At 35.0% G+C, this 18580-nt stretch overlaps 2 protein-coding genes across 2 annotated transcripts; both read left to right on the top strand.

Moving 5' to 3' along the window:
* Positions 1 to 337: 337 nt before the first annotated feature.
* Positions 338 to 1748, top strand: LOC149000544 (F-box/FBD/LRR-repeat protein At1g13570-like). Its single transcript, XM_089139181.1, has 3 exons — positions 338 to 1153; positions 1239 to 1391; positions 1593 to 1748. The coding sequence occupies exons 1-3, from the start codon at positions 341 to 343 to the stop codon at positions 1746 to 1748; spliced, it is 1122 nt and encodes a 373-aa protein (XP_088995307.1). The 5' UTR covers positions 338 to 340.
* A 4215-nt stretch (positions 1749 to 5963) lies between these two features.
* On the top strand, positions 5964 to 9245 carry LOC149000543 (F-box/FBD/LRR-repeat protein At1g13570-like). Its single transcript, XM_089140339.1, has 4 exons — positions 5964 to 6117; positions 7355 to 8204; positions 8367 to 8522; positions 8605 to 9245. Exons 2-4 carry the CDS (start codon positions 7362 to 7364, stop codon positions 8899 to 8901), a joined length of 1296 nt encoding a protein of 431 aa, XP_088996465.1. The 5' UTR covers positions 5964 to 6117; positions 7355 to 7361; the 3' UTR covers positions 8902 to 9245.
* The last annotated feature ends 9335 nt before the right edge of the window (positions 9246 to 18580 follow it).

The raw sequence follows: 18580 nt of genomic DNA, 5'->3' as shown, positions 1-18580 counted from the left end.
AACGTTTGCCTTCAGCCCCATTCATGAATCTTTATAAACAGTAATTGCGTTGGGAGAATCAGAAGTCAGTATATTAACCAGGTGACCTTTCAAATGAAACTTAGAAAGATCATCCGAAAGGGATATTGAAAGGGTTAGAGCAGTCATATATATAATGCCTGCAGATGTTGGTCATTAAGGGAACTTACCGTATAGCTAGAGAATCATCTCAGTCACTTAAAAGAACAGGTCTTTTTTCTTACAGCAGTCATGTTAATCTTCATAATATTTTGTTTGTTATAATATCATAAAATCTTGTTTGTATAGCTAATACGATTTTATTGATCATTGCAGGGTGAAAATGGCTCCGAATTCGACTCTAGACAGATTGAGCAATCTTCCAGACAGTTTACTAGAGAACATGTTTTCAAGAATGACAATTAGAGAATTCGGGAGGACCAGTGTTTTGTCGACTAAGTGGAGATACAAATGGACTTCATTTCCACATCTCTTGTTCAATGATGAATGCATTCCTGGTTTAGATGGTTCAGCTGGACATGATAAATTTGTCAAAATTGTGAATCATGTTCTCTTAACTCATACACGCCCAATTCTGTCCTTTAGGATCTCTAGTTCACATCTGCAAACTTGTTCAGAGATAGACAACTGGGTTTTTTCCCTCTCATTATTATCCTTGAGAGATTTTCAACTTAATTTTCGTAGATACCCCCTTCATATTGTGCCTCCAAGTTTATTCTCCTTTAAGCACCTAACTAGTCTGACACTGGTGGGCTGTAAAATCCCTGTACTACCTTCGTCATTCAAAGGCTTTAGCTGTCTTAGAACTTTGTTTCTCAACAATGTTACAGTGTCTGATGCAGCACTGAAATGTCTGCTTTCTTCATCACCTGAACTTGAAAATCTATCATTGATTGATCTTGATGATCCTACACCTATTGAAATCAGCAATCAAAAGCTGAAGCACCTCCATATCTGTAGCTATAGCTTTGCAAGGAGCGTTGATATATGCCTCATAGACTTGAAACTTCTGGTTAATGCAAGATTTGCAGTAACATATCCTCATCCTATGATGCCCGGCAGAAACAATATTAACAACATTTTTGGCTCCATACTTGGTATTCAGGAACTTCACTTGGAAACATGTTTTCTAATGGTAAGTAGAACACTTCCGTTTCCATTTCTATTCAGCAACTGGAGAAAACCTTTAATGTTTTGTTTTTTCTTGTTTCTCATTACAGTGCTTTTCCTTTCCTGTGCCAAAGAGGCTTTCTTCAACTCTTTATCATTTGAAGAGCGTTTACTTGTGTATGAGCTATTCTGATTTGGATCAGATTTTAGTTGCTTGGTGCTTACTTAAAGGGTCCCCTAATTTGCGAAAGCTTGAAATTGAGGTAGGCTGTTGTACATTCCTTTTTCCTATTAGCTTTCCTATTCTCCTTTCCACTCATTAAACTGATTCAATCCTCCAGTTTTATAGTTTTAAAAAATTATGGAATCAACCTCTGCAACACATAGAGGATCGGCTGAAAAATACAACATTTAACACTCTCAGGGTTGTGATATTTTCTGGACTCTCTGACTGGGATATCCAGTTTCTTCTAGTTGAACATCTACTTGCAAACTCTCCAGTGCTCGAGACAATGGAAATACATTCTTCAACAGAGGATAGTAGTGAACAATTGACTTTTGGAAAAGAATTGCTCCAATTCAAAAGAGCTTCACCACAAGCACGAATTATATATCTTTAATATGTCTCAATAGTTAGCTGTTTGGGTTTCTAATGATTGAATGTTGACATCACTCATCATCTCTCTTGTCCGTGAATTTTATTTTACTAGAGAATATGTTTTTTTTTTTTTTTTTGTGGTAATCTACCACTTGAATAAAATCTTCCATTTGTGCATTATGAATTTATTTTACCAGTCGAATATTATTTTTCATTAAGCCTTCCTCTTGAAGGTGCAACAATTATATCCTATTCCTCATTTTACCCTCGAAAAAAGTAAAAATAAAAATAAAAACAATATGTTCTTCAAGATTCAGGTGGTTTTGTTAATAAAATGATTGAATTTTATCCAAAAAAACAAATAAATTAGTAAAAAAACTCTTTTATATGCACACTGAAAAATTCTGCCATTATATTCATGACTTATCCCTAAACGCTTCGCTAGTAATGGCTGAAGAGAATATAAAAAAATACTAAGTGAATATTAGAATCTCTATTTCTTCTTTAAAATCTCACATTAAAGAGATGTGTTAAAGGAGATCGACAAATATTCTAGATTTGTCACTATTTCTTTTCTTTGTTAGGTTTAAATCATCAACCCCATTTTATATCAAAATTTAAAAATTAAAAAAAATAAACATCTTGCATATCAAACTCAAGTTATAAAAAAGACTAATTATTCAGGAAAACAATATATGCGTGACCATACTAACATTACTAATAGTCATATTACTTCTAAATTGTCCTGAAAATCTATCTAAATTCAAACTATACTAATATCTTATTGGGTTCTGATTGCACTACAAATTAAATCCGCCCAAGAACGCATGAACACTCCCATCTAATTTAGTAAACAACCCAAAACCAGTTGGGCAGTTGAGCTCCCAGAACCCATCCAATTTAATACTAGCTAGAAAGGGTTAATCCGGGTTGTATGAAACAGTTTTGATTCTCAAAACCCTAATATTTCCCAATAAACACTTCATAATGGTAGTGAGCTTCATCATAATAAAGGAAGGAGTCCATGGGTCCCTTCAGTCGAAAAAACAGTTGGATTTATCCCTTCTTTCCAAAGAGAACTGATTAAAGAGTGGAGTTGATAATGGATATTTCAACATTCAAAGCTAGAGAGTAATTAAAGCACTTAATTGCAAGTTGGAACTGGAGCTAGCAATCCTTGTGTGGTAGCTGATACTTCCAATCCTACGATTCTTTGTTTTATTAGAGTTGATATGGAAGCCGAAAGGGTGGGAAGAAGCGTTATGTGTGAAGAAGTGTTTTGTTAAATCAAAAAGAAACCTTTCAGGGTAACTAACAGATATACCACACTCCTATGTGTTGCCCAAAAAACTGTTCCTGGAACACAACACAGCACTAACATATATAAAACTGCTCCTGGAACTATGAAACATTCATTGAGATGGTGGCATCCCCACACCTGGAAGAGAAAGGGGCATCCTGATCACTTGAAAGGAGACAATTCAAATCTTCACTGCATGCAAAGGACACAATTGATGTTTCAAAAGAATTGCTATGATACGAAAGAGTATCAACACAAGCTGAAATCTTGTACTCTTAGCCAAGGCAATGGTCACTTGAGTTTTATTTAATTTGTCTAGATTTATGGTGTTTAAGGTCGTATATGAAGAGTATATTTGTTTATTTTGTCAAATAAAAGAACAGATTAAGGGCTTGTTTGGTTACATGAATCTGGAGATCTGAAATCTCTGTATTTATAAACGGAAATTTTTTACTCGTTTAGTTGTGTGAATCCATGGATTCCTGAAATCTAAAGATTCACCTTTTTACACTAAAAATGTGAATCTATAGATTTATGGGTATGAGGTGAAATCCAGAAATTTCATCCCTACTATAAAACTAAAAGTGTTAAACATTTGAACCATAACTCAATAAGGACCTGTTTGGTTACATGAGTCTGGAGATTTCTAATATCTAGAGATTTCAAATCTATAAATTTCAAATTTATGGAGTCATAATTTATAAAATTAAATGTTTGGTAGTGGAATGAAATTTGTGAATTCATCCTAAAAAATATTTGATCGACATGATTTTTGTGAAAGTGCAAATGTATATCTTTTTTGAAATCTCTGGATGTCACCCCTTACCCATAAATCTACAGATTCACATTTTTAGCGTAAAAAGGTGAATCTCTAGATTTCATGAATCTGGAGATTTTTACAACCAAACGGGTACAATTTTTAGATTCATGAATCTCTGGATTCATGTAACCAAACAGGCTCTAAATGTTTTTTTATGATAAATCTACAAATTTTATTCCAAAGATTCAGCTAACCAAACAGTTCATTTTATAAACCATGACTCCAGAGATTTGAAGTCTATAGATTTGAAATCTCTAGATTTTTGAAATCTATAGACTCAAGTAACTACACAGGCCCTTACAGAATTCATTGGTCCTCTTTAGTGTTGTTACTCAATCCTCTCCCTCTGTCATAGTACAATTCTCCAGCCCATTATAACACAAGATGATCGATAATTTCTGACCTTCCTCACATTCAAATGTAAATTAAACTTTAATTTGAAAATTGACATGAAGATCAATACCCATTGGTTTTAAAGTTGAGTATGAGTATAAGGGCATACTTATATACAAGGTTTAAAGTATCGGTATCGAGTATCGTATCGGTCAGGTGATTTGAAGAGACGTATCGTCCTGTATCGAGTATTGTATCGCTCTAGATAATGTATTTTAGTGTAATTCAATGGAGAGACGTATCGAGATGTATCGTATCGGTTAGGTCAAATATGGATACGTATCGGCTAGTATCGTATGGTATCGTGGGATACTTTAAAACCTTGCTTATATATGATAAAGAGTCATTTTTCTAGTGGTTGAAATCAACACCACTTAGTGAAGAGGTCATGGGTTCGACTATCACTAAGGCATATTAATATTCCATCCCCAGGCTTAATAAAGCCCCTTTGTAAAAAAAAAAAAGTATGTGCAGGGTTGGTTGACAGGTAAGATTCATACTTCTTGGTAAAGAGGTCGTGGACTCGACCTTGTAGATGGCATATGTAATATCCCCCATCATCTATATATAAAAATCTCCTACTAATCAAGCCCAACCGGCAAAAATGAATTTCTAAATTTCTTTTGGTGAAAAAAAATCCAAAATTACTCTTTAAAAATTAGGGTTCAAAGGCCATAATCTATGCTTGGAAACCTCAGTAGATTCTCATGGTAGCTTTTATATATAATTTAACACTAATCTATAATTTTTTTTAATTTATTTTTATTAATGACCGTTTCACTAAGTGGTATTCTTTGAGATTAATATTTTTTTTTTCCTAAGAAAATTATGATTTGTTCACATAGCAAGGAATTGGGTTGATTTCAGTCCGTTGGACCCAAGAGCTAGTCCATTTTGAACTAGAGTCAGGCCTCTAATTTAAATCCTCATGGCCGACCAAATTAACATTGCCCAACTATTTATAAAGGAAGCACCATGTTATCATTATGTTTGTTAAATTTTTGTTTTTTCTCATTTTATTGGGATAATCTTTAGGGAAAAGGAAGGAAAAGGTTGTAGTTTTGATGTATGTGTGAAGGAAAGTAGGGATTCTCATTCCATATTTTGTGTGGTTAGAACGAAATACTAGCTAGTTGGTTTGATGAAAGGGCAAGACCAAGGTAAATAGTGCGGAAAATAACCATGTTGGAACAGTCTCCTCTAGAATCTATTAGGGCTTGAAGAAACAAACATTTTAATGTTGTTACATGACATGCATACATGACAGATACCTTGGAATGAGGAAGGAAGTGTGATTTTAATTCTTTTAAATTAATGTGGGACCTACAAGTAAAAAATAATACATTATTAAAAAAATTCTATGGCCTTAACCCTGTGGGGTCCCCCAGTAATTAGTGGTTAACAATCATTGGAGGAGCACAGAGTGCTTCTTGTCAGGAGAGACGATCCGAACTCCTCTTAGTTAAAGTCATTTTTAATGCAACAAATGATTTTCATCCAAAATCCTAAAGGTTCGAAAAATCGAAATTTTCAAAACAGTCTTCTTCTCGACCTAGGTGGTACCCAAGACCTTTGCTTGGGATCAATCTCATAATTGAGATTTCCCATTGGATTTCAACATGGTTCAGGGCCTCAGGCCCAGCCCAATACCGTCTAAGAGCCCATGTAACCAGTGCTTTTCCCGCTTCATCAAGAGTCACCAGACAAATCAAAAATAGGTGAGAAATTGTTTAGGGCTTTCTCCTTGTCTTATTGAGTTCTTCTCATCTCCTGCAACTTTTTGTTTCCCAAGAACGAAATGAAACAGCAAAGGAAGGAGAGGAACCTGTCTGACTAACTCCTCTTCAGGCAACATCATCACCTCCTCGTCTTATTTCTGTAAGACCTCCCCTCCCGACTCCTATTTGCAGCGTGAACTTCTTCTTCTCTTCTGGCAACACCTCTGTTTATTTATTTATGGGTTCATTTTTTTCTGAATCTGATAAGGATTTCTTTTCACTGCGTCTATTCTACTTCTTTCGTTGGCTTAGTTTTCTGCTCTTTTACTGTTTGCAAGTATTTAGTTCTTACTCCCCATATTACACTAATTGTATCTGTTAACCAAACTTCTGCTTTTTAATAATTGTCTTTTGAAGTACCAGTAATTGATCCATGGTCCCCAAAGAAGAACAACTAATTTTTTTCGAGGCATCCAGAGGTACTGGTGAGGGTGTGTTACATTGGGCGAGCTTGAACCAGTCAGGTCAGCGATGAGATTCAGAGTTGGGTTGCGGTTTTAGAATGCATGGTTAACACGACCCTATTTAAGCCCTAATTTGGTAGTCAAAGGGCCTCTTTTATCAAAATTAAGGGTGGAATAATTACCAGCTTGAGAGGGGACTGAAGACTCGGGTTGAAACTAGTAGCTGGGTATCACTGCAGAAGTCCCTTTTTTTTCTTTTTTTTTGGGGTGGGGGGAGGGGTTTGGTTTGGTTTGGTTTGATAGGGCATTGCAGTACTAATCAGCAGTGGCTTTTTGGAGAGCAAGTTGAGTAGAGGGCACCAACAGTACAATGTGCAATAGCCATTGATGTAATATGTATTTTGTTAGACAAGGTGGATCAGAAGTGGGTTCCTTCCTGAACATGTGGTAGAACAGCACACTAGTGCTGAGGTTGGATTCTTTGGATAAGGCTGGGGGCTGTTGGTGTATTGTGGATTTAGTGATTCATCACTAAGCATCATCAGAACATCCATCATATTTTCATTTCATTTTCAATAGTATATTCTTGGCCTTGTAGCTCAATACAGTTGCAAGGTTAATTTGCCAAAGGAAAACCATGTGGATTTTGTTTCTTGTTCTTTTTTGTTTTCCCTTAGCCCAGTAATCTAAGGGATAAGGTAATAAATATGGTTTCTAAGCTGCGTGATAATGTACACTACACTATTTAGGGCATGTAGGATTAGTAGTTCATGGTTTTAAACATCGGTATTGTAATTTGTATCATTTGTATCGAGCAACATGTGTTGTTTTGTACCTCTGAGTTCGGTCTGTTACGTCTTGTTATATCTCTTATAATATCAGAAATCTAGTTTTAATTACTAAGTTTCTCTAATCAACTAATGTCTATTGCAGGGTTAAAATGGCTCGTCATTCAACTGGAGACAAGTTAAATAATCTTCCGGCTGATATCCTAGAGAACATCTTTTCAAGACTGTCAATTAAAGTAGCGGGGAGGACCAGTGTTCTATCAACCGACTGGAGAAACAAATGGGTTTCATTTCCGCATCTTTTATTCAGTGATGAGCGTCCACCCTTTTTTAGGTCCGACTATGATGAAATTCCTAATTCAATTCTCGATGATCTTCATAATATGTTTGTGAGAATTGTCAATCATGTTCTTTCAATTCATAAAGGCCCAATTCTGTCATTTAAGATCTCTAGTTATTTTTTGAGAAGCTGTTCAGAGATAAACCACTGGATTTTATCCCTCTCACCAGATTCTGTCAAAGAATTTGAACTTGAGATTGCTCGATATTCTAAACGTTATAGAGTTACTCAATGTTTGTTCTCCTTTAAACATCTGATTCGTCTAAAGCTGGTTTACTGCATTATCAAGCCTCCTCCTTTGATATTCAATGGCTTCAGAGTCCTAAAAAGTCTGTTATTTAATTTTGTTGATCTCTCTCATGCAAGATTGAAATCTTTGCTTTCTTTGTGCCCTGAACTACAAAGATTGTCTTTGATTAATGTTTATGGTGTTTGTTCTTATATTGAACTTACCAATCCAAAACTCAAGCACTTGACTATCTCTGGTGACTTCATTGCTGTATGTCACCATGATTTGAAACATATGGACTATGCAAGGATTAATTTCTCAGCCGATTCTCTTGAATATTACCAGTGGAAAACCATCGATGTCATCAACGTTGTTCGCTCTCTACTTTGTATTCGAAGACTTGAGTTAGGTCACGATTTTCTTGAGGTAATATAACCTTGTTGATTTCTGCATTTATTAAGCAGATGTACAGAGTGTTTTAGGCTTAATTAGTATCTCTTGTTGCATTTTATTACAGTCCATAGCTTGTCTTTCTTACAGTTACACATTTTCTTTTTATGCTTGCTTCTTTTTAATTCAATTTTATAGCCTATATCCTGTATGGATGTGCCAAGGAAAGTTCTTTCCACTAATGATCATTTGAAGAGCCTCTGTTTCTTTGTAAACATGGGAGATATGGGTCAGGTTTTGGTTGCTCTATGTGTACTTAATAGCACCCTCAATTTGCAAGATCTTAGGATCCAGGTAACTTACTCTTAACACCATTCTTTTTTTCCTTTTTGACACATATTCTGTTCTAATTAACTAATTCACTTTGCCCTTCCAGATTCAATATTATAAGGATCCTCAGAAGAATCTGGGAGAAGTAAACGGCCGGTTGGATTCTACATTCGACAAACTCCAGTCAGTAGCTATTTATGGATTCAGTTGTTCAAAATTTGAGTTGATACTTGTTAAATATATCCTTGCCAATTCTCCAAGTCTTGAGACAATGAAAATCTTCGCTGCAACATTCTACACCAAGAATGTTTCAGAAGAGTTGCTTCTGTGCAAAAGAGCATCACCACAAGCTGAAATCCTGTACTCTTATGAAAGTCGAGGTGTCCACTTTAGTTATGTTTAATAACTTCAATTTATCTGAGTACATGCTGTTTAAAGTCAGATTTGAAGAGTATTTATGTTGCCAAAAGTAACTTTAGCAAGATTTGATTTCATCTGTTCTTTGTTATTTCAGTTTGGCGGGAATTCTTTAGTGCATGATACGATTCATCACTTGGTCAATAGATTTGCTTCGATATGAAAAGAATTCCATCATAAGTAGGAATTATAAATTACCATTCTCATTGATGTCCTGTTTTTTCTTCCATTTATATATCGACTAGAATCTATGTTAGCATTAACAGCCAATATCTGTTGAACTGATTAGAACAAGACCATTCCATTGAAATCAATACAACTTCTCACTCGTAATCCCAATCTCACCATGCTGATCACTCTATGGTACACTTCCTAAGCTTTTTTTGTAACATCTCCGACTCCTTCAAGAGATTAGATGGTATCCACTCTACTGTCACAGTAGAATTCTCTGTGAAAACAACCTGATTGTACTTGAAGGAATCTATTTGGGGTGCAATCTTAAAAGATTTGGGCTAACTGATCTTGGGGTGAAAGACACATTTGGTACCCATATTGCACAAATTGGGGTGTCTAAATACCTTAAAGAAAGTACTTCTAGTATGTTTTAGCTTTGACGAAGTTTTGTGATTACAACAATCTTTCAAGTGTTTGTGGAGATTCTTCAGCAAGTTTTCTACACTATAGAGAACAATTAACTCTCGGAAAACAATTGCTTCAATTCAATAGAGCTTCATCGCATGCAAAAGTCATGTATCATTAGTGTTTCTCAAAAGAAATTGTCTGAATACTATCACATCCCACTTTCAACTATCTTAATTATACAAAACAAAACAAGTTAGTGACCAAAAAACGCTCTAATTTAGCATTCAAAAGGAACCCATAAATCTTTATTAACGGAAGTTTTTCAAGCCATCATTACTTGGCGTTTGGATGATAATATTTCAGCTAAAAGAGGATTTATCCTTGTGAGAAGAGACTAAAAGAGGTATTAAAGTAAATAAGTTGATTGAAACTTCAACTCAATATGAGTCAGGGATCATCTCCCCCGGCTGAGTGGCGCCCACAGGTGAAAAGCAATAAAATATTTTGAAAAAAAAAAAGTCATTAATTTCACCTGTGGGACCCTCTGCATTGTGTGGTTGCAAAGCCGTCCGGGTGCCCCGGGGAGATGATCCGACTCATCAAATACATGGTGTTGGAGTGATGCAAAACCTGGGCATTTCAACTTTGGAGAGGCTCCAAAACAAATTAAATCTACTTCGAAACTATCAATGTTACTAATTGAGATTCATATTCATACATGGCGTTGGAATTAATTATACGAAACCTTGTGTTTTCATGCAGCTGTAAGCAAATTAAATCTACTTCGAAACTATCAATGTTACTAATTGAGATTCATATTCATACATGGCGTTGGAAAAAATTATACGAAACCTACCACCAATACATGCAAGAAGAATTCCTTACCTGGGTAAAAGCATCTATTTATAATAACACCCGCAGACCAATTTGCCTCCTTTGAAGGTAGTCCAAGAGTCCGCTTAGGTTTGAAGCTCAAATTATCATCTTGAGAAGGGAAGAGATGGCTTGAAACTGGGCGTGATTTCAACTTTCAAGGCTAGGTCAGAAATGTATGTAAGAGAGAAAACCAATCGTTTGCCTTCAGCCCATTTATGAATCTTTATAAAAAAAGTAGTTGCTTTGGGACAATCAGAAGCCAGTAGGTGACCTTTCAAATGAAACTTTAAAGATCATCCAAACAAAAGGTAAGCTGAAAGGGTTAGAACAGTTATATATATAAGGACTGATCATGTTAATCAGTAAGGGAACTTACAGTATAGACGATCATCAATTACTTCCAAGATCAGGTCTTTTCTCTTACAGTCTTGTTTATCTTCATGATATGTTGTTTGTGGTAGTATCACAATTCTTGTTTGAATTACTAAGTTTTTATTGATGATGGCAGGTTGAAAATGGCTCCGAATTCGACTCAAGATAGATTGAGCAATCTTCCAGACAGTTTAATAGAAAACATCTTATCAAGGTTGGCAATTAGAGAAGTTGTGAAGACCAGTACTGTTCTGTCAACCAAGTGGAGATACAAATGGACTTCAATTCCACATCTCCTATTCAATGATGAATGCATACCTGCAGGTTTAGATGGTTCAGCTGGACATGATAAACTTGTGAAAATTGTGAATCATGTTCTCTTAACTCATACACGCCCAATTTTTTCCTTTAGGATCTGTAGTTCACATTTTCTGCAATCCTGTTCAGATATAAACAACTGGGTTTTTTCCCTCTCATTATTATCGTTGACAAAATTTGAACTTCAAATTGCTCCTCTTAACCGTCGTCATAAGGTTCTTCCAAGTTTATACTCCTTTAAGTACCTGAGTCGACTAACACTGGTGGGCTGTAGAATCCCTGTACCACCTTCGTCATTCGGAGGCTTTAGCTCTCTTAGAACTTTGTTTCTTGAACGTGTTAAACTGTCTTGTGCAGCACTGAAATTTCTGCTCTCTTCATCCCCTAAACTACGAAATCTCAAATTGATTGATCTTCATGTTCTTACCGGTATTGAAGCTAGCAATCGAAAGCTGAAGTACCTCCGTATCTATATCTGTAGAAGGAGCGTTGAAATAGGCCTCTTAGACTTTAAACTTTTGGTTAATGCAAATTATTTGGCAACATATACTTCTACATTGAGCTGCAGAAAAAATTTACTCGGTATTCATGAACTTTACTTGGAAACATGTCTTCTAATGGTAAATAGCTAGATCGAACACTTGGGTTTCCATTTCTATTCAGCTACTTGTGAAAACCTCTAATGTTTTGTTTTTTCTTGTTTCTCATTACAGTCCTTTTCCCGTCCTGTGCCAGAGGGGCTTTCTTCAACTTTTCATCATTTGAAAAGAGTTTCCTTCCTTATAAACCCTAGATTTTATTTGAATCAGATTTTATTTGCTTTGTACTTACTTCATCATTTGAAAAGCTTGAAATTGAGGTAAGCTGTTGTACATTCCTGTTGCCTTTTAGCTTTCCTATTCTCCTTTCCACTCATTGAACTAATTCAATCCTCCAGTTTTGTAGTTTTGAAAAATATTCATGGAATCATCATCTGCATGCAACGCATAGAGGATCGGTTGAAAAATACAACATTCAACACTCTCAGGGTGGTGAAGTTTTCTGGATTCTCTGGCTTGGATTTCCAATTTCTTCTAGTTGAACATCTACTTGCAAACACTCCAGTGCTCGAGACAATGGAAATCCATTCTTCAACAAAGGATAGTAGTGAACAATTGACTTTTGGAAAAGAATTGCTTCAATTCAAAAGAGCTTCACCACAAGCACGAATTATGTATCATTAATTAATGTGTCTCAATAATTAGATGTTTGGGTTTCCAATGATTTAACGTTGACCTCACTGATCATTAATGTGTATTTCTTTTTCTAGTCACCACTTGAATAATATCCCATTTATGCATTATATATGAATTTTTGAAGTATCACATCTAGTGTTTTCACCAAAAGGAAATAATAAGACCTAGAGACAGAACAAATAAACGCTTTACTTGGCCTTCGTAAGGATCTAAAATGGATCTCCTCACCCAGAATAGTGTTGACCTGGATATCTGTATCATCTAATCTTACAAGAAGAAGAGAGTAAAATTTTTGAAGAGTATGAGTGTCTAATTTTGTTAGTATGAAACATATAATTGTTATAATTTTTCTAGGTAATTTTCATCTGGACCTCCTGAAGTTTCATCTCTGTCATTTTTAGTCCAAAGAAATGGATATTTTGCATCTGCCTCCCCTGAGGTATCCAATAAAGTTAATTAAGGACAAATTGTGATTTTTATGACCAAAATACCCTTGTATCTATTATACCGTAAGATTGCATCATATCTTCACAATTAAATCCATCGGTGAGAATTAAAAAAAGTATTTATATCTTATAAATTTATCAATTATTAAATCTTTGAATATAAAAATATTTTAAATTTTATATTTAACGATTTAAACTTTCTTAAATTTTCTTCCCAATCATTACGTCTTCTTCATCTTCTTCATCTTCTTCATCTTCTTCATCTCTGTTTCTGCCATGGCCAACAGATCTTTAAACCCTAAATGGGGGAAAGAAAGAAAAAAAACTCTACGAAAACCAATACACCAACAGAAACCCTAGGTCTAATCGGATTTGCACATCGGCTCACCAATTTGAAGGTGGATGAAGGGAATTGCAATTGGTCCACAAACGAGTCTCTGGAGAACCCACTCGTCTCCTTTGGAATGCTTTATCTTTTTGTAGAGAAATATCAAAAAAGGAAAATGGGATTGCCCAGATTGACAATTAATGATGTTAGGTCGTTTCCTTTTTTACTTTGTTTATAAAACACTTTCATCTATTTGTGAATCTTGATATCAATGGGATTCAAAGTAGAAGAAATAGTTGCAGGTATGGTTAATTTGCGATCAATGCTTACTTTGCGCCTAAATGTCTCCGCAGTTCAGGCGGAACGATTCTTCATGAAGTTCCTTGAGAAAGAGGATCATTGAGAAAACGCGGCCGTAGGCCCTTTTTCTTGTAGTGGTTGTTCCATTGATCTTCACTTTGAATATTGTTCGGACCCACTTTTAAATGTATTTTGCCACCCAATGTTATAGATTGTTGTTTGGGTTAAAAACATCATTGTTTGGCCCTTTTTCTGGATTGCTGCATAATCCCACCTCTTACGTTGGGGTTCAAAGTCATTAGATTTCTCACAAGGTTGTATTTCTTTTGAGAATTCAGGGAACTGAGCTAATAATAACTCTCTACAATGTAGTCTTCATCTGCAAATCCATGCAAAACCCACTGTGTCATCTTCCAATTTAAACAAGTAACTTTTTCTTCTGTTAGTTGATTCAATTAGCACTTGTGGCTTTCCTTTTCAAACCTTCTGGATCTATTATATACATCATACTGATTTTTTTCTTTTTAATTAAAAGTTGAATCATAAAAGAAGAGATGCAGAAGTCAGCCAACCCAACTGAACCGAACCTCATTAAACCAGTCCCATTTCAATTTAAATAACCTTGAAACAGACCAATATCTCTAATCCTTAATTGACCCAACTAAACCTCTTCATCTCTTTTTTATTTTTATTTTTACTTTTATTTTACAAGTCCACTTTTGGATAAGCATTTAAACCTAAAGGGTCTCAGGTTCAATTACTCTTTTTGTTTCTGATAACCACTAGCTAATGATCCATCAGTTTAGATTTGGGGTCAATAACTCCATGTTTGATTCAAAATCTACAAAGTCCTAGTCATGGTTTTCAATTAACAAAATAAAAATTCCGAAGTGGGGTATTACATATCATGTGTCTGGGGTCACAATCAGATGTTGATGAACATTTTATTGTATGTTTTTTTAATGATATTAATTAATGACTACTTTCATTTCTTCTCCCCCTTTCCTATTCATTTTATGCTGTTGTAACTTTCTGTTCTTCTTTTTTAAGCTTTTTGTTAAATTAATTCTCCATTTAGGCATTGTGAGCTTTGAATGTTGAAATCTCTAATAGGAATAACATATATTAACAATTTTACCCTCATAGGATGAGCAGTAAGGCAGTCCAAGGGTCTCTTTGTGTAAATCGAAGGTGGAATTATTATTTTGAGAGGGTAAGGGAGAGGCATTGAAACTGAATAGAACGTCTGCCTCGAGCCAATCCATGCAGGAATCTTCATTAACCATACATAGTCAATTGAGCTACAAAATCCCAAAAGCATACCAACCCAATTAATTGTGTATTAATTAGTTGATCCTTCAAATGGAACTCGAAAGATCAGTTGAAAGGTAAACCGAAAGGGTGAGAGAGCATCTATCTATATATGTTGTTAGTCTTACGTTTGTAAAGGATCATCAAGAACTCTTAAGGTCAGGTCTCTTCTCCCAGAGTGTAGTCTTTCTTCTGCTGTGTATTTCAGGGAGAGTTATCAAGTTGTAGAAGTTTTCATTCTCCTGTGTTGTTTGTTTTTCATGATATTACAAAATCTGGTTTCAGCATTTACAGATTATTTATGTTTGTATTTGCCACTGCAGGTTGGAAATGGCTCCGGATTCAACTCTAGACAGATTGAGTCATCTTCCTGATGGTATACTAGAAACCATCTTTTCAAATCTCTCAACCAGAGAAGCAGTGAGAACTAGTGTTCTGTCAACTAAGTGGAGATATAAATGGATTTCTTTTCCAGATCTCATATTCAATGATGAATGTATACCTGGTTCATTTGGTTCAGTTGGTCATCATAAACTAGTCAAAATTATAAATCTTGTCCTCCTACTTCATAGAAGCCCGATTCGAAAATTCAAGTTATCTAGTTCACATTTGTTAACTTGTTCAGAGATAAATTCCTGGGTTTTTTCCTTGTCATTTGATCCTTTGATTGAACTTGAGCTTCAGATTTCCCAACGCTCCCGTCAACTTCTTAGTCTTCCTCGATGTATATTCTCCTTTCAACACCTTAATCGTCTAATATTGGTGAGGTGCTTAATCCCTGAACCTTCTTCGACATTCAAAAGTTTTCCCTTTCTTAGAACTCTCTTTCTTGAAAGTGTTAAACTCTCTGATGCAACATTAAGCTGTTTGCTCTCTTCAAGTCCTGAACTGGAAAGCTTGACACTGAAACATATTGATGGTCCTCGACGTATTGAACTCAGCAATCCAAAACTAAATTACATTTCTATCTCAGCTATGACTTTGTTCATTTTGCGCCTCAAAGATTTGAAACATCTAGTGTATGCTCTTTTTGATGTTCCTCTTTATTTGGGTAAACACCTCACGTTTATCGGCTTTTGTAGCTCTCTACTGAGTATTCAAGAGCTTTACTTGGAAAGCGGTTTTATGAAGGTAGTACAAACCTTTTGATTTCCATACTAAACAATTTCATAAATTTTTAGTCTTTTGCTTCTTTTATTACAGGTCTTCCTACATATTGAGTTTCCAAAGAAGCTTGATTTCACTTATCCTCATTTGAAGAGCATTTCCTTCCATTTAGCCCCAGAGAGGAAAGAGATTTTAGTTGCCCTGTGTTTCCTTAATAGCTCCCCAAATTTACATAAGCTTCGAATTAAGGTAACTTGTGGCATTAACTTTCTTCCATTTTTACTCTCAATGTTTTGTTCTTTACTTGTTGATTTATTGTTTTCTCCAGTGCTCATCATCTTTGGGTTCAAGCATCCATAAGCAAGAGACACAAGATCAATTTGAAACCAGGGCATTCAACACTCTTCTGGTTATCAGCTACTTCTAGTTAAACTTTTACTAGCAAAATCTCCTGTGCTTGAGACAATGTTTATCCATTCTTTACCAGTTGACTCTGACGAGGACTCAATTTTCTGGAAAGAGTTGCTTCTCTTCAAAAGACCCTCAGCACAAGCAGAAATTAAGTACTATTAGTGAAACTCAGATATAACTTCTCTTGGTTGATTACTTTCAAATATCTGGACTTTTTAAGTTTATTTTGTCATCTAATAGTGCCAAAGGATTGATTTTAATTGCTTTTTGTGTTTCTAATGATTCAACTTAAATATGTTCTTTTTGTTGGAAGTACTCAATTCCTGTACATGGTGATTAATGATGTCACTCTCTTCTACCCATCGGACCATCTACTTTTCCTCAATCATTTGGAACTAGTAAAACATCTCTGCAAAAATTTTCTTCTTCCTTTCATCCAGTGATCTATTTTCTTCTTCTTTTCATCCAGTATCATTTGGATAATTTGTGTTTTTCTAAGCTTTCGTTGGACCAGAGATTTGAATCCTCGCAGCCCAGAAGACCAACGTTACTAAACCATGTAAAACCAATTCTGAACCACCCCTCTTCATTGTTACAATTCAGGTTAATTTTGCTAACCCAAACTCAATATTGTTTAAATTTTGTTAACCAAAAAGAGCATGCATGTCTAATTTTGTAAGATGAAACCAAATATTGTAATGTTGTATAATGTTGTCATTTTTCTGAAATGATCCACAAAAAGCTGGAAGCATAAAGGGGTTGGGGTGATGAAACCACCAGCCCAATATTTCTTCTCATGGATTTCTTGTGGAGGTGCAACATTTGTATTCAGTTTTTTTTAAGACTCAGGTGCACACCTGGCTGTGGTGGGTGAGTCTCCTAGTGGAGATTTTTTGCATCCACAAGGATTCGATATCGGAACCTTGCTTAAGTGAACTAAGATGCTTACCACTTGGACCAATCCCGTTGGTATACATTTTATTTACAATATAAAATCAAATAACAAAAATTGCAGAATAAATAAAGAAACAAAGAATATAAAATCAAATAAAGAATAACAAAATATAAAAAATAATAAATAAAATAATAAATAAATTGAGAAATAGAAAAAAATACCTAATTGTAGAGAAGATTTTTTTCCCAAAATTTCTTTAATCCACGTTTATAGAAAGGGAAGAAGAATAAATAAGAAGAAAGAAACGGAAGAGAATAAATAGGAAGAAAAGATCAGAGAGGAGAGATATGAGAGAATAAATAGGGATAGAAGAGTTAGTTTCTTATTAGGAATGATATTTTGAAATTTTAATAAGATTTTTTTTCAAAATTTCCTTTAACCCACGTTTATAAAAAGATAAAAGAATAAATAAGAAGAAAAGATGTGAGAAAGTAGAGAGGGGAGAATAAATAGGGATTGAGAATTTAGTTTTTAATTAGGAATGACATTTATGCCCATTATTTTACTTTCTCAATATTGAGGGGGCCAAATAGTGACATTTCACATGTGAGAAGAGAAAAAAACTGAAAAAATGAAGATAAATAATATAAAAGTAAAAAACTAAGGGATTTATAAAAAAAATTTAAAAATCTAGGGGCCATGATGCCCATTGTTTATATATGTTGTTAGTCTTGTTGAGGTATTTGAGTCACACTCAAATATTGTTGAAGTATTTGAGTTATATTCAACGTATGTTCTAATATAATTCATCGGATCAGTTACGATCTAACGGTGTAATGGGCCTTTGTGGGAGAGTCCAATTAACCATAGAACTTAGTGCAAGAAGCTAACAATCTGAGTAATGCTTTAAACAATCTTGTTGTTAAACTCTAACCCAAACAAGTCTTACGTTGTAAAGGATCATCAAGAACTCTCAAGGTCGGGTCTCTTCTCCCACAGTGTAAGTCTTTCTTCTACCGTGTATTTCAGGGAGAGTTATCAAGTCGTAGAAGTTTTCAGCATTTACAAATTGTTTGTATTTCCCATTGTAGGTTGGAAATGATTCCGAATTCAACTCTCGACAGATTGAGTCATCTTCCTGATGAAATACTAGAAACCATCTTTTCAAATCTCACAGTCAGAGAAGCAGTGAGAACTAGTGTTCTATCAACAAAGTGGAGAAATAAATGGATTTCTTTTCCAGATCTCATATTCAATGATGAATGTATACCAGGTTCATTTGGTCCAGTTGGTCATCTTAAACTAGTCAAAATTATAAATCTTGTCCTCCTACTTCGTAGAAGCCCGATTCGAAAATTTAAGTTATCTAGTTCACATTTGTTAAGCTGTTCAGAGATAAATTCCTGGGTTTTTTCCTTGTCATTTGATCCTTTGATTGAACTTCAGATTCGCTCCCGTCATTTTCTTAGTCTTCCTCCATGTAT

This window comes from Hakea prostrata, chromosome 11, assembly GCF_041222555.1.
Source record: "Hakea prostrata isolate BN-2017 chromosome 11, UWA_Hpros_2, whole genome shotgun sequence".
NCBI lineage: Eukaryota > Viridiplantae > Streptophyta > Magnoliopsida > Proteales > Proteaceae > Hakea > Hakea prostrata.
This window is presented reverse-complemented; position numbering and strand designations above follow the sequence as displayed.

Bases quoted from the DNA above. Each gene is read 5' to 3' on its own strand.
- LOC149000543 (XM_089140339.1), top strand. From the start codon at position 7,362: ATGGCTCGTCATTCAACTGGAGACAAGTTAAATAATCTTCCGGCTGAT. The intron at 8,205-8,366 runs GTAATATAACCT...TCAATTTTATAG, and splicing joins TAGGTCACGATTTTCTTGAG to CCTATATCCTGTATGGATGT. The intron at 8,523-8,604 runs GTAACTTACTCT...TTGCCCTTCCAG, and splicing joins TGCAAGATCTTAGGATCCAG to ATTCAATATTATAAGGATCC.
- LOC149000544 (XM_089139181.1), top strand. From the start codon at position 341: ATGGCTCCGAATTCGACTCTAGACAGATTGAGCAATCTTCCAGACAGT. The intron at 1,154-1,238 runs GTAAGTAGAACA...TTCTCATTACAG, and splicing joins TGGAAACATGTTTTCTAATG to TGCTTTTCCTTTCCTGTGCC. The intron at 1,392-1,592 runs GTAGGCTGTTGT...TGGGATATCCAG, and splicing joins TGCGAAAGCTTGAAATTGAG to TTTCTTCTAGTTGAACATCT.